The sequence below is a fragment of the Oncorhynchus kisutch genome, linkage group LG6 (genome assembly GCF_002021735.2).
Source record: "Oncorhynchus kisutch isolate 150728-3 linkage group LG6, Okis_V2, whole genome shotgun sequence".
In the NCBI taxonomy this organism is placed as follows: domain Eukaryota; kingdom Metazoa; phylum Chordata; class Actinopteri; order Salmoniformes; family Salmonidae; genus Oncorhynchus; species Oncorhynchus kisutch.
The window spans coordinates 77,856,371-77,871,959 of NC_034179.2; the positions used below are offsets into that span (position 1 = coordinate 77,856,371).

The following is a 15,589-nucleotide window of genomic DNA, read 5'->3' on the forward strand; positions in this document are numbered from 1 at the left end:
TGCTCTGTTCATATTCAGCCTGAACAGTTGCCTCACCTAGTTTCAGCATGTCATCAGCCATCAGAGAGGCTAGTCTGGCATCACCCAGCATCACAGGACAGATAGGGCGGTCAGAGCCTGAAATGGTGAACCCAGCCTCGGTCATTTTGTTTCTGAACCTACGAGAGGGGGAGTGAATAAAGACATTACAGAAATAGCCATCGTTCCTTATAAAGTATCAATGCCTTCAACTGTCATGGTTGCCAACTGGGTTCTCTGGGAAACATGTAGTGCTCTTGAAACTGTAAACATGTGTGGAAGGACACCAGTGGAGGCTGCTAAGCAGAGGACAGCTCATAATAATGTCTGGAACGGAGCAGTAGTCTAACCTACTGCTCACTAATACCGCTCCAGTCATTACCACAAGCCCATCCCCAATTAAGGTGCCACCAACCTCCTATGTAGGACACAGTACAGATAAGAGATGAAACAAGCAAAAGTGTTTCATGCAGAATAAACACAAATCTTGTCACTTTTTCAGCACAAGGGATTCGTCAATCTCAAGGTCATTGTTTCTGTCCAAAAATTATGCAGAAAAATTAATCCATGCTTTTGTCACTTCTAGGTTAGACTACTGCAATGCTCTACTTTCCTGCTACCCAGATAAAGCACGAAATAAACTTCAGATAGTGCTAAGCACGGCTACTAAAATCTTGACTAGAACCAATTTTTTAAATCATATTACTCCAGTGCTAGCCTCTCTAGACTGGCTTCCTGTTAAGGCAAGGGCTGATTTCAAGGTTTTACTGTTAACCTATAAAGCATTACACGGGCTTACTCCTACCTATCTTTCCGATTTGGTCCTGCCATACATACATACACGTACGCTATGGTCACAAGACGCAGGCCTCCTTACTGTCCCTGGAATTTCTAAGCAAATAGCTGGAGGCAGGGCTTTTTCCTATAGCGCTCCATTTTTATGGAACGGTCACACTCGGTCTCAACCTTTATATCTTTATTGAAGACTCATCTCTTCAGTAGGTAGTATGATTGAGTGTAGTCTGACCCAGGAGTGTGAAGGTGAACGGAAAGGCACTGGAGCAACAAACCGCCCTTGCTGTCTCTGCCTGGCCGGTTCCCCTCTCTCCACTGGGATTCTCTGCCTCTAACCCTATTACTGGTGGTCTTCCATGCCGTCCCTAGGAGGGGTGCGTCATTTGAGTGTGTTGAGTCACTGACGTGATCTGCCTGTCCGGGTTGGCGACCCCCCCCCCCCTTGGGTTGTGCCTTGGCGGAGATCTTTGTGGGCTATACTTGGCCTTGTCTCAGGATAGTAAGTTGGTGGTTGAAGATATCACTCTAGTGTTGTGGGGGCTGTGCTTTGGCAAAGTGGGTGGGGTTATATCCTGCCTGTTTGGCCCTGTCCGGGGGTATTGTCAGATGGGGCCAATGTCTCCCGACCCCTCCAATCTCAACCTCCAGTATTTATGCAGCAGAAATGTGTATGTCGGGGGGCATGGGTCAGTCTGTTATATCTGGAGTATTTCTCCTGTCTTATCCGGTGTCCTATGTGAATTTAAGTATGCTCTCTCTAATTCTCTCTCAGAGGACCTAAGCCCTAGGACCATGCCTCAGGACTACCTGGCATGATGACTCCTTGCTGTCCCGAGTCCACCTTGCTGTGCTGCTGCTCCAGTTTCAACTGTTCTGCCTGCAGCTTTGGGACCCTGACCTGTTCACCGGACGTACTACCTGTCCCAGACCTGCTGTTTTCAACTCTCTAGAGATAGCAGGAGCGGTAGAGATGCTCTGAATGATCAGCTATGAAAAGCCAACTGACACTTACTCCTGAGGTGCTGACCTGCACCCTCGACAACCACTGTGATTATTATTATTTGACCCTGCTGGTCATCTATGAACATTTGAACATGTTCTGTTGTAATCTCAACCCGGCCCAGCCAGAAGAGGACTGGCCACCCCTCATAGCCTGGTTCCTCTCTAGTTTTCTTCCTTTTTTTTGGCACTTCTAGGGAGTTTTTCCTAGCCACCGTGCTTCTACACCTGCATTGCTTGCTGTTTGGGGTTTTAGGCTGGGTTTCTGTACAGCACTTTGTGACATCAGCTGATGTAAGAAGGGCTTTATAAATAGATTTGATTTAATTTGATTGATTCAATTGCTCTTTTCAAACATGTCATATTCACTATTCATGATTTTGCTCCTACGTGTTTTTCACAAAGACCAATACAAAAAGGCTTATCTGTTTTTGTCCGTGCTCCTATGTTAAACCGTTCCATAAGCTTAGATGGTTTCTACCACATTCACCAAAACAGAGGCCCTGGTCCCCTACCCGATTCCCACCTCATGGTATTGTCCCCGACACTGAGCAATCTCACAGCCCGGGTAGCGCAGCCCACGACAGGAGGGGGTAGGGAGTTGGAGAAGAGGTACAGACGAGAGCGCTGCCTCAGCAGGTCAATCAGAGGTTTAGGACCCACTGTGTACCCAGCTGAGAGAAAACAGAAAACCCATATCCACCTTATACAGTGCATTTGGAAAGTATTCAGGCCCCTTGACTTTTTCCACATTTTGTTACATTACAGCCCCCCCAACAACAACAAAAATATATAATATCTAATAATATCACATTTACATAAGTATTCAGACCCTTTACTCAGTACTCTGTTGAAGCATATTTGGCAGCAATAACAGCATTGATTCTTCTTGGGTATGACGCTACAATCTAAGCTTGGCACACCTGTATTTGGGGAGTTTCTCCCATTCTTCTCTGCAGATACTCTCAAGCTGTCAGGTTGGAAGGGGAGCATCGCTGCACAGCTATTTTCAGGTCTCTCCATGGCCAATTGTCCGGTAAGTGGGGTTCGCACATTTAATTTGCAAGTAACAGAAAGTAGCCTTCTTCAAATAAAACATTTACATTTCCAATTAAACCCATAGAAACCCGAAACCAATGATAAAAAAGATTAGCAACCAAATAAACAAAGCAGTCTCTAAGTCCGTGATTGGGAGTTCCATAGGGCAGCGCACAACTTGCCCAGTGTCGTCCAGGTTTGGCCGGGGTAGGCTGTCATTGTAAATAAGAATTTGTTAACTGACTTGCCTAGTTAAATAAAGGTTAAATAAAGGTTAAATACATAAAAGTCCTTCCACTTGTACACCGGATACACAAATGGAGGTAAACAGCTTATTCTGAAAAAGACCAAGACAGCAATCTTGATTTATACTGAACAAAAATATAAACACGTAACACGTCTCAAATTTTGTGCACAAATTGGTTCACATCCGGATTAGTAAGCATTTCTCATTTTCTGGGGACAAAAGGACACAAACATGTGTAGTTTTGTCAAACAACACAATGCCACAGAGTTCTCCATTTGAGGGAACATGCAACCAGCATGCAAGAAGGTCCACCAGAACTCTTGCCAGATAATCATTGGGCCTAGCTCCCAAGCGGACCTTTGCCCTCCCAGGCCCAACCATGGTTGCGCCCCTGCCCAGTCATGTGATATCCATAGATTAGGGCCTAATTACATTTATTTCATGAATTGTAACTCAGTAAAATTATTGAAATGGTCAATTATGTTTTAGTTCAGTAAATGTTGAACTTGGGATATCAATTCCTTGTATCAGGAAAAAACACATAGTTCAACTTCCCCTTGCCACAGCTGTTTGGAGCTCCTCTCAGCCCTTCGCTGTTCCGTGTAAAAGTTATGGCATCCCATTTTCTTCAGACAACTTTTAAAGTAGATATGACAAAAGCATTAACACTCCTGTAAGTACTTGACAGATTCAACATGCTTTTTTTATATGACATTGGAAATTGCAAAACCTTTGTGTTATTCAATCACAGAAATCAGTCATATTTGCAGAACCATGAAATCAGCCCACACGCTGAGCACCCATCTCTCAGAGTGAATCAAAACAAACTATCTTTAAGACTTCACCTGTGTTTAATGTTACAGTAATTCATCATGACATTGTGTAACATTTGATAAACTTCAAGTACTACAGAAACAATTACGTTTGTATTGCTCTTCCTAAAAAAGTGTCCTGTATTACAAATGGGATTCATCATGAGCATCACATAATTCATTTCCCCTAACTATAGCTTATTGCAATCTACTAACATTGTGTTTATCATGCCTGCATTTTCTGGAATGCACACCATTCAATGTTCATCTGAAAATATTGGGCATATTCCATTCTCTTCTAAGAAATGTAACAGGAATTAAACTCAATCATTGTGCAAATGTTTGTATCCGCAGCCATACCAGAGGAGGCTGGTGGTAGGAGCTATAGGAGGATGGGCTCATAATGTCTAGAATGGAATAATGGAACAGTACCAAACATAAGGAAACCACATGTTTGACTCCATTCCACTGAATTCCATTCCAGCCATTATAATAAGCCAATCCTCCTATAGCTCCTCCCACCAGCCTCCTCTGCTGGATATCTATATACAGTGGCACGGGACGACTTAAGTTCTTATCATAAAGCACTCTTTTAGTGTAAGTTAAAAACACTTGGTCCAAGTTAATTTAGCCTTAACATAAAAATATACATTAAACATACTAGATAAAGACCTTAACCCAGGAGAGTTGAACATATAGTAGTTCACCTGAGTGTCAGTAGCACAACCCTATTGTCAGGAGTTGTTGTTCCCACCAGTCATTTACTCACTGTATGTGCCAATCATACATTCATCCAGTTCAGTCCTCACACTATTTGGGAAAATGGCATTGGTTGTGTGACAGGTTGCAGCTTGGCCTATGACTCAGAGTAGTTGTTGTCGTCACGAGAAGAAGCTTTCAGGGACGGGAGTCGCTCCGCTGCTCTCGCTCTTCCTGCCAGAAACCTGTCAAACTCTAAAAGGAGGGAGAAGGAGCCTTAGGAGTGCTTTTTTGGTCTCAAAAAGGATTACTCAGGACTTTGTAATAGTAAAAGGAAGCAAACTAAACTGTTGTTGGATCTACATAGAGATACCCAGGGAGTGGATGAGGAATTAAGAAATAGAAGCTCACCCTCACTTGTCACACCCTCTGAATCAGCCATGTCGTCCTCCTGTGACACACAAGAAAGCCATGACTGTTATGGTCACGTCAACAGTCACATGTCCAAACAAAATTGAATATGTTCAAAAATTCAGGAATGTTACATTTGCTGGGGTAAAGCACCATGCAGGCATTTTCAATTACTGTATACTATGTATAGTCCATAAAACCAAATTAGAGAGGGGGTGCAAGGACTGGCACTGGTATAACATGGAACCAAGTTGGATTCTGCTTGTATACCATGACATTGAGTGAATGCTAACAGTGACCCACCTCGTCCACATCCAGCCACTTCTCAATGTCATCCATCACAGACGTCTGACTCACAGGGATCTGGGGGTATTTAGGCAAGAGGTTACTGTCAGGATGTACTGTAAGCCACTGTTTTCTTGTGACCGCCAGACTCTAGAGTACCATTACCTTTAGTTTTTTCTTGGGCAATCTACAATTAACCACCATTCAAGCATGCTGACCCCTAGTATTCTGATTGAAACCAGTTTATTTTAGACGGGGAAACAAGGGATCCATCCACCACCAAAGTTATGGCAGGGAAAACAGAACAGAGTGGGAGTAAATTAGCAAACATAGTAATAATTTAGAGTCATGATTTAAAAGGGATACTTGGGGATTTTTGCAATGAGGCCATTTTGGACACAAATGGTGTTAACGAGTTCATCTGACTCTGGGGAAGTAGATAAAGGGCCTCACTGCCAAAATTCATTGCCAAAATCCAGAAGTATCCCTTTAAGATGTGCCAATACACACCATCTATCAGTTTCAGAAATGAACACTTATAACACATGAACACATGAATGCAAAAATCAAAGTAAGAAAAAAAAGAATCAGATCAGGCAGCTCCATCTCAGTACAAAAAAGGAAAGGAAACAATCATTTATTAAATACACACTAAACATGCTTGAATGCAAAACATCCCAGCATAAGTCTCAGGGGTAGAATGCAAAAGGAATGGCACTGTGCCAGCCAATCAGACCCACCATTCCCTTTTCCATCATCCAATCAAACTGTGTCGTGGAGCTCAGGGGGGTGGAGTCTGGGCTGTCACCCTTTACACAGATAGACATTTATTTATGAACAAAGATACTGGTAGACATGCATGCCATAACACAAAACCATTGGGTTATGAACAAGGAGACAAAACAGAGACACAGACAGACAATCTTATAGCCCTAACAAAAGTGCCAATTTTGCATGTGAAATTGTGGCAGGACACAGAGAACATTGCTTAAACATATAAAGGCAGGGTAGACCTACACATGAACTAAGACAAAGGGTTATTGTACATATTAGTGACACTCCACAGGGCATAAGGACTCCATGGACACAAGCAATGCCCTAAACAAACATCCTTTCAAATCTGTCCTGGGTTAAATAATTCTGGGGTTACTGACCGTTCCAGTGTTCTGTAATCTGGTGTTTTGTGCTTGAGCCAGACTGTCGGCAACACCTTCATTCCGCTCACTAAAACACACATTTCACTGCTTAGAAAATGATGCAGTTTACAGTGTACATACAGTAGTAGAATAATAGCCATCTCCACAAGTAACCATTGGCCAAAGTACAAACAACTTTATTGGAAAACCAAATACAGAGGAGAAATGTTCCTTCAACATTTGTATTGCAAATGTTTGCACAGTTTTCTCACTAGCCATGTAAGCTTGCAGTTCATGCCAGACTCCATTCATGATCTTTATTGACAGAATGAATGGCACAAATATCTTGAGCCAGCCAGGTTCACTTCCAGTCTAGACTAGTGCACCAGCTTAGCTGGAGCAGGACTGTTATAACCTAAACAAGCCAGGGATTGACAAGACAAACACAGCACTAGTCCATTTGTTATACAGTACTAAGCCATGAGAAAGTCTTGACACCTGCTTTAGTAAGCTCCCTCTCACTTTTGCTATGAGTCTGAACAATCCATTCTACCATGAAAGCTAAACCTGGACTTTTGTTGGAGCTGTCTATTACCTCGGTCTCGGTTGTGTCTGTGAGATGCTCCTGTTCTGTACAAATTCATCGAATTCCCTCATACCTATGTGGAAAACAGGGTTAAGAGAATGAATTGTACTATAGGGACACATTGAGAACCTCTATCAGATCGAGGAACACTGTAGTTACTTACGGAGTCCTGTCATCTGACTAGACACCGTGTCCACTGTTGATCGGCTGAGCTGGCTGTGGGTGGGAGCTGTAACAACAGGCTTGATTGCTGCACTGAGGTCAATAAGGTTGACGTAGGTCGGGCTCTAGGTGATTGAGAAAATTGTGAAGTTGAACAGTACATATCTCATCCAAACATGCATTTGTGATAAGGGTAAAGGACCACAGATCCTTAAGAAAAAACACTTACCTGCAGTGTAGCTCTTTGTCTCTGAAACCTGGAAAGGAAATAATGAAAATCATACTGCTATCACAGCAGGAATTATTGACTGTATCTGATGTTGATCATTTAGGACAATACCTCTGGTAGCGAGTGAATGTGGCATTGATTTCATCGTTGGCAACCAGCAGCTCCTCTGTCAGTTTCTCCTCACTGAGTCTTGGGACCAGCTCCATTATCTTATCCTGCATGTCTTTACATGCTGCATACAACTCCTACTGACAGAGCGAGAGAGCAGGAGATACAGAGAGTCAGCGAAAAGACAGCAATGGACAAAAGAGAGATGGATACAAACAGATGACATGTGTCACAGCCATGGTTGGACAGCCATAGAGAGAGCCCAGTGAGCGAGCGAACCAACTAACCTGAAGCAGCTCTGTGTCTGAATGCTTAGCTGTTGCTGGATCCAGTTGAGACATCATATCTGACATCACTGTCAGGTTACCTCGAACCACTCCCAGGTCGGTCTTCAACTTTTTAACCTGGAATAGGAGTCAATGGCATCAGCACTCATATGCTAAATTGTGTGGGGTGGGGTTGGCATAATACTGTAAAGCATCAACTTTTATTATACATTCTGAATGTGAAACAAGTAACTGAAACATCCACAGTGCACAAGGTAATTGGATTTTAAAGTAATGCCCTGGAGTGAATTCAGCCTGCATGCAAAAGATTGTGTTACTAAAATAAAAGCCATGCCATTTTAGAGGGCCCTGTATGACGGGAGCATTCCAATCACCTGATAAGGTGTGAAGGTGAGGGGTCTCTGCTCGCTCTGTTGGGATGCAGGAAGCTGTGGTGATATGGGGACAGGCCTGGGGGATGAGGGTGCAGCAGATACAGTGACAGGCCCGTTATCAGGCACAGTCTGGTGGACAGAGCACAGGGACCAGTTGAGTTAGAGAATAGTGTTAAGGAGTAAGGAGTTAAAACAGCTTTAGAGAGGTTTAGCAGAAAGTTGTGATCTGTATTTGTCAGTGAGGAAATGCATGCATTTTCACCAGTCATTGTTTGAAGGTATACCCTATTTGGAGTGTGAATGGGGTAGTATCCGTCCAGTTCAGTCATGGGAAACTCCAGTCCTTTCCGTCTCAGGTCCTCGTACACAGAGACCACGCCCGTCAGAGCTGGCGAGCTGCGGAATGCGTCTGCCCATGCCTGAACAATAGACAAACACACATCATAAACCGCACACACCCGACAATAGCTAGCGGTCAATTCCAACACAGTTCTGTGACTTACTGAAGGTATGAGTACCAATGCCATCTCTCACCTGTATAAGGCTGAGCACCCTGTCATGCAGGACCAGAGGGGGATTGTTCTTGGGTAAGATGGACCTGACAAGAACCCCCTCAACAAACTCCCTGGTTGAGACTAGCACATGGAACCTGTGGCCACAGTTCTTCACACACGCTTCCAGCACCTGAAAACCAACATGACATAAGAGAGATGGAGAAAGAAAGTTAGGTTACAAGTTCATGAAGAAGAGGAAAAAGTATGGTGATTGAGAGAGGTAAATGTGACACTCACAGTCAATGCCAGCATGACCTCTCTGAAGTTCTTGTTTCCAACAATCCTCTTCTTTATTGCTTTGTATGAATCTCTAGGCCTGTAATCATTGTAGGTAAACAATCAACTTCAAACAACAAAAGCAGAATACAGTAAGCTGTCAAAGGAAAAAAAACAGTCCATTATGTCAACAGAGGATACACACCCCTCCTCTGTCTCGTTGATGATGTCACAGATGTCCATGTTGAGAGCCCAGTCCTCCGACTGGAGACTGGAGCTGGTTGCATATTCTGAGAACAAAAACAATAGAGACATTGCACTTTATTTTGCATAAAATGATCTGGAAGACATAGTCACTGTGAAACGGTCTCTGCCTCATAACACAACTCTCAATAGTTGTTTATTAGCTTACTTTGATGATGCCTCTACTCATCCATGCCAGTTAAATCCCTATTTGTTTGTCAAACTCATTCTTTCTCCAACTGACTGGTTCATGTGACCAGCATTATGTTCCTTGGCAGACGTTTATTTAAACAGATTAAAATGTTCTGTCCTCATTCCTCTGAAAGGGAGGGGATAGAAACAGGATTTAGCTCAGTTTAGAAAGTAGAACAACCTCTCCTACTTGTATTGTCCCATTGTGTTCATATACATTAAAATAGGCAGATTGTTTTTCCATCTATAATTATGTCACAGGGGGAGTTTAAGCTTATAAGATAAAATAGGCCACTTGTAAACTACATAAAAACAAGTTGACAAGCAGATTAATTATTAATCAGCAACGTTACGTCTACAGTATATATGTTATTCCATTATTTCTTAAAGGCACAGTGCAGTCAAAAAATGTGATTTTCCTGTGTTTGATAAATATTTTCACACTATTAGGTGGAAATAATACTGTGAAATTGTGAAAACGATAATGTTCTTTTAGTCTAAGAGATGTTGGAAAAGTCTACCTGAAATTGTTACCTGTTTAGGTGGATTTTGGCCTACCTTGTAAATGTGTTAATATATTAATAAGAAAGAGTACCAAACCTCAGCTAGTTCTCATCTCCCACTCACAGTCCTAGCAAAATTATTGCTTGAGAAAATGCTCTTTGCTAAGAAGTACATTGTAATTTTTGTACTCTTTTTTTTTTTTACCATTTGAATTTAAAACATTCACAGTAAGGTACTTAAATGGTTTGATATAGAGTTAAAAATGGCTGCATTGGAAAGTTTATTTTTTAAAATATTTTTTTAAATTGTATTTATTTTAATTAACAAAAGATCAATACATAAAGCACATGAGGGAACACAAGCATACATAGATTACAAACAATAGACAATCGAGCTAGGGGGTACAATATCACATTACAATTACACAAGGACCTTAAGGGACATGCATATACTTACAATTCTAACAGCTTTTTTTGTTAGTAGAGCATTTAACCATCTTAAAATACAGTGCAATTTATTTTTGTAGGGTACGAAAATGTGGTTTTCTGTTTGTAAATGTACATTTGTGTATATGAAATTTGGCCATAAATGTGTTCAATTATAAACCTACTTGATGTCTTGCCACAGTTTTCTTACATGCATACAATGCCACAAAAGATGCAACACTGTTTCTGGGTGGTCATTACAAAAGGAGCAATTTGAGTTGATGTTTTCCTTAAACTTCTTCATATAGTGGTTGGCAGGATAATATTTATGAATAATTTTAAAGGAACCTTCCTTAATTTTGTTAACAACACACAATAATGTGTGTGGCAACATCAAATTTTTTTCCCAACAGATATTACCAATAAATCCATTCCAATAAGGCATGACATAAGGTATAGATACAACATCCTGCTGAAACAAGGTTCGTATCGCTCTGTTGTTGAATGGACCAAAAGAGAAACAAATCTTTCCTACTGATGAGTCAACAGGGTCAATAGAAGCTAGGCTCTGAGGGTCAGGTCTTGACACGTTCTTGAATAACATAGCAACACCTGAGGGAATGGCATCTAAAAAAATTGCAAAATCTTTAGGTGTTACAGGGACCTTGTAAAGTGATAAGAATTCTTTATAACTTAGTAAAAAAAAACTCTGCGAGAAAAATTGTGTTTATAAATGACAAGACCATGACAAGAAAACCTGCCGATGAAAAGCAGAACGTTTCACTGGAACTTTGTCAATATTATAATTGCAAAATAACATGAAGTTAAGACCACCAAAAGTAGAGAAGACATGATGAGGAATAAAATTCCAGATAGAAGTGGGTCTTCTTAGGAATTGTTTTATCCAATTGATCTTAAAAGTATTATTTAAAGTAGTAAAGTCCAGAAAATTCTGTCCTCCATTCTTATAAGTGTTCATTACAACAGTTTTCCTAATGTAATGGGTACGGTTTCTCCAAAGAAAGTTGAAAAGCATCAGGTCTATCTCCTTGCTTATTTTACTGTCAAGATATAAAGATAGAGCACCATATGTTAGTCTAGAGATACCTTCAGCCTTGGTTATTAGGACTCTACCTTTTAAAGATAAGTCCCTCTGTAGCCATTGATTTAGCTTCTTCTGGGTTTTTTTTAATAAGAGGGTTAAAATTTAGTAAGCCTCTAGACTTCTGATCCTTTGTAATGGTTATGCCTAAATATGTAAGTTATTATTTTACTGGAATACCATTATATGAAAGTGTCACACAATCTTTGACAGCTATGAGTTCACATTTCTTAATGTTAAGATATAGACCAGACGCTTTGGAAAAGGATTGTATCACATTGATCGATATGGGAATTTGGTTAGCGTCTTTCAGAAAAAGTGTAGTATCATCAGCACCAGGCTTATAATAATTTCTTTACCAGCTATGGAAATACCTTGTACAGGACTATTATTTAAAGAATTTGCAAGAAGTTGGGTGATTAATAAAAAGAGGTACGGAGAGATAGGACAACCTTGCCTAATTCCTCTCTTTAACTCAAATCTAGGTGAGGTGCCATATTTCAATTTGATAGAGCTGTTACCATTTGCATAGAGAGTCTTAATAGCCTTACAGAAAAAATCCCCAAAGCCAAATCTCTCAAGGGAGTGGAAGAGAAACTGATGCTCTACTGTGTCAAATGTTTTATAAAAAAATAAAATAATATGAAGCTATCCTCAGTTATTAGGTCTCAGTAGTCAAGTATGTCTAATACTAGTCTGACATTGTAATTCCATCAACACCTGGTGATTTATTGTTCTTTAGATGTTTGATAGACTCTAATCTCTTCAACTTTGATGGGTTCATCACACTGTTTAGATTCTATATCACTGATAGAATGAACATTAAAAAACATATCTGTGGATTCCTGACAATATGTAGAGCTATACGATTTTCTGTAAAAATTGCTCCAGTATTTAGCGATTCATTTTTGGTCATCTGTAATAATACCATCAATGTTTAACTTATGGATAGCGTTATTTTTAAGAGTGGAATTTCTCAAGTCTAAAGAAATAGGATGAATTCTGTTCTCCCTCCTTAATCCATTTTTCCTAGATCTAATAAAGGCTCCTTCTGCTTTTAATTTATATATATATTATCCAGTTTATTTTGTAACTTAATTAGTTCCATCTTCTCCTCCTCCGAGAGGTCAGCTGGGGACCTCTGAGAAAGGGAAGTTATCTTAATGATCACCTTTTCCTCCTCAGCTCTTCTGGTCTTAGCAAGATTACTACCATATTTTCTAAGGTATTTGGACACCTCAAAAGAGCACCCAGTTGTTGCAATACGATTTTTCTTCACAAGCCCTTTCCCAAAAGTGTGAGAGCAGATCTTTAACCTCAAATTGAACTATATCTTAATTTAATAATGAGCTATTTAGCTTCCAGTAGAATGCTCTACCAAGGTTCGTATCAGGGGTAAATATTTTGATATCAATGTAAATAGCCCTATGGTCTGTGAGGGGAGTAGTACAAATATTTGAGGTAACACACTCACTATCAATACATTTGGATATAAGCCAAAAATCTATTCTGGATTGTCTGGAGCCTGTTTTGTTACTCCAAGTGAATGATCTGTCGGCCGGAAACCTCTCTCTCCATATATCAGTAAGATCAAACTTTTCCATAAAAAGTATTAAACCCAAATTCTGATTGGTTGGCCTACCTGGGGGCCATCTATCAGTTGAATTATCTATTGTAATGTTAAAGTACCCTCCTATCAATAATAACAAATTGGGAAATTTAGATAACCAATGAAGTATATGTTTCTCTATAGATTCAAGCAACTCATCATTCTCATGTTTGGTGTTGTACCCGTAGAAGTTTACAGTAATGAGCATAATGTCATTGTAACTGCTCACAAGACAAATAAAGTGACCAAAGGGGTCACATTCCAAGTGTAGAATATTACCGCCAAAGGTATTTTTCATTGTACTGACACCAGCGGAGTGTTCAGATCCATGGGAAAGCCAAATATCGTTGCCCCACTGTAACCTCCAGAAGTTGGCATGAGTGAGACTCTCGAAAAAAGCAAAAATCTGTTCAAAATTGTTTAGCAAATAAAAATAAGACCTTGAGCTTCACATTGTTTCGCAACCCCCTAGCATTAAGAGAAACTATAGACAAAGACGAAACAACAAAGATGATATAAAAGTATAAACTGTAGTAGGATGAGTCAAAGACGTAGGAGCAGTGAACATAAACGACAAGGAACCGAGATCTGCACCATTTAAGTCAATTTAAAGTGAAAATAGCTTATTCCATAACCTTTGAGCTAGACGTTATCTGGCTTTGAAATTCAACTCAACTGAAAATTATGTTCAAGACCAAACCAAGGGTTCTTGTAGTAAGAGAGACTAAAATCCCTCTTTAGTGTAATCAGGAACTATTCTGAGAAATAAAATAACAAATAATAATTTAAATAAAAGGGTACCTACTATTTTAAATGCATATGAAAACTGATAATAAAATTATGTAATAAAAATGTTTTACATATAAACGTTCCTAAGACCTTTTTGGAAATAAGTATTAATAACTAAATAGAGCAATAACCGTGTAAAGTCAGAGCAGACCTGTATTCCCTTTAAAACACTATCTTAGTTACTGTATACATAAAAAATAAATACATCTTTCAATCTTCTTCGTAAATTTGTAAACAAAATAGGTCTTCTGGTCATACAAGAACAAACTAATAAATTGAAATACCTGAGTATTCCTGAAAAATAGTCACCTGATGCTTCTTAGGTAAACAACATAAGGAAAATGAGAATACCATGGCTGAAACCATCAACCTGATCCTTCTAGTGAGATTTTAGGGATTGGAACTTTAATAAATTCCCCTTTCTTAAAATTAGGTCACGAAGGAAGGGAACAACTTTTCACCACCCCACCCAGAGCTTGCCAAACGATTGGTCTATAGACCAACAACAATACCCAAACTGGCCAATTAAATTGAGGATTAAAACACTGTAACCCGCCTCTAGGGTATTATTGTGCGGTGCAAGTGTCAGTCAAGTCATAGCGTAATCTAAATATCTTTTTGCACTGTCAATCTTGATCAATTAACTAACTATAAGCAAGCAATTATCACAGTTTCGTTTCTTATTAAATACATAACCAATAACGCCAATTTCCTTTTCCATAGCCTACGGATTATCTAGTGTCGTTTTATGGAGTGATAGTGTCTGTTTTCCAACAATAGCCTACCAATGTCTTGTAGCTTGTCATGCCCGATGCAACCATGTAAACTATCTACAAACTCACGCGCCAAACCACTATAAACCTACTTTATTAGTTAAAATGTAACAATTACCTATTCGCTGGCCCACCGGTGTAGTAAACGGGTTTCCTGTCAGAAACTCCATCCTTCTTTCTTTCTGCCAGTCAAACCAAAATCCAGAACTGCGCTTCCGTCGTTTCCACAGCAGAGGAGTTACCGCAAAGAACTGAAGCAGCACACATTGAATTAAATTAGGTTACGTCATCTGTTAAAGTGAACGTTACATTCACTGAACATTATTGTGTACTAATTGGGAATTGCATAAAATGAGACCATATTAATATATGCAGATTAATAGGGTATCCTACAATAGAGCCACCAGAACAGTTGCACAGAGAGGAACAAAATAAACACTATTTAGCTAAAGGCTAAACGAGAAACCATCTTCACATTCTACTCCAGCCATCAAAATACGTGGACTATGAAGCTACACTACATGACCAAAAGTATGTGGACACCTGCTCGTCGAACATTTCATTCCAAAATCACAGGCATTAATATGGAGTTGGTCCCCCCTTTGCTGCTATAACAGCCTCCACTCTTCTGGGAAGGCTTTCCACTAGATGTTGGATCATTGCTGCTGGGACTTGCTTCCATTCAGGCACAAGAGCATTAGTAAGGTCAGTCACTGATGTTGGGCAATTAGGCCTGGCTCACAGTCGGTGTTCCAATTCATTCCAACGGTGTGGCTGAAATATCCGAATCCACTAATTGTGTCATTGTTTTCTTGAGTCATGTAAACTTTAAAGTAACAATATTGTTGGCTCTGTGCTTTACAGCAATTTCAACTAATTCAGTTCTCTGCCACCAGGTCGCACTGTTTCATTATAGATCATGTACATGTTAGGGTTATGGCAGAGATGTTAGATTTACTAGTCAGTCTGTCACTAGTTATGTTATGGTATGGTTTC

At 40.0% G+C, this 15,589-nt stretch overlaps 1 protein-coding gene across 4 annotated transcripts; it reads right to left on the reverse strand.

The window, feature by feature from the left end:
- Nucleotides 1-3,929: 3,929 nt before the first annotated feature.
- Nucleotides 3,930-14,856, reverse strand: LOC109893521 (target of Myb protein 1). Of its 4 annotated transcripts, none has more exons than XM_031827729.1 (15): nt 14,712-14,856; nt 9,162-9,246; nt 8,978-9,056; nt 8,721-8,870; nt 8,471-8,605; nt 8,187-8,315; nt 7,813-7,929; nt 7,529-7,662; nt 7,418-7,445; nt 7,190-7,313; nt 7,036-7,099; nt 6,459-6,528; nt 5,323-5,382; nt 5,020-5,059; nt 3,930-4,863 (listed from the first exon to the last, which is right to left on the reverse strand). In XM_031827729.1, exons 1-15 carry the CDS (start codon nt 14,761-14,763, stop codon nt 4,766-4,768), a joined length of 1,365 nt encoding a protein of 454 aa, XP_031683589.1. In that variant the 5' UTR covers nt 14,764-14,856; the 3' UTR covers nt 3,930-4,765. The 4 variants fall into 4 exon arrangements, with proteins under 4 accessions (XP_031683589.1, XP_031683588.1, XP_020342357.1 ...); XM_031827728.1 differs by lacking the exon at nt 14,712-14,856 and adding an exon at nt 14,105-14,214; XM_020486768.2 differs by lacking the exon at nt 8,187-8,315 and having other exon boundaries at nt 14,712-14,839.
- Between the last annotated feature and the right edge of the window lie 733 nt (nt 14,857-15,589).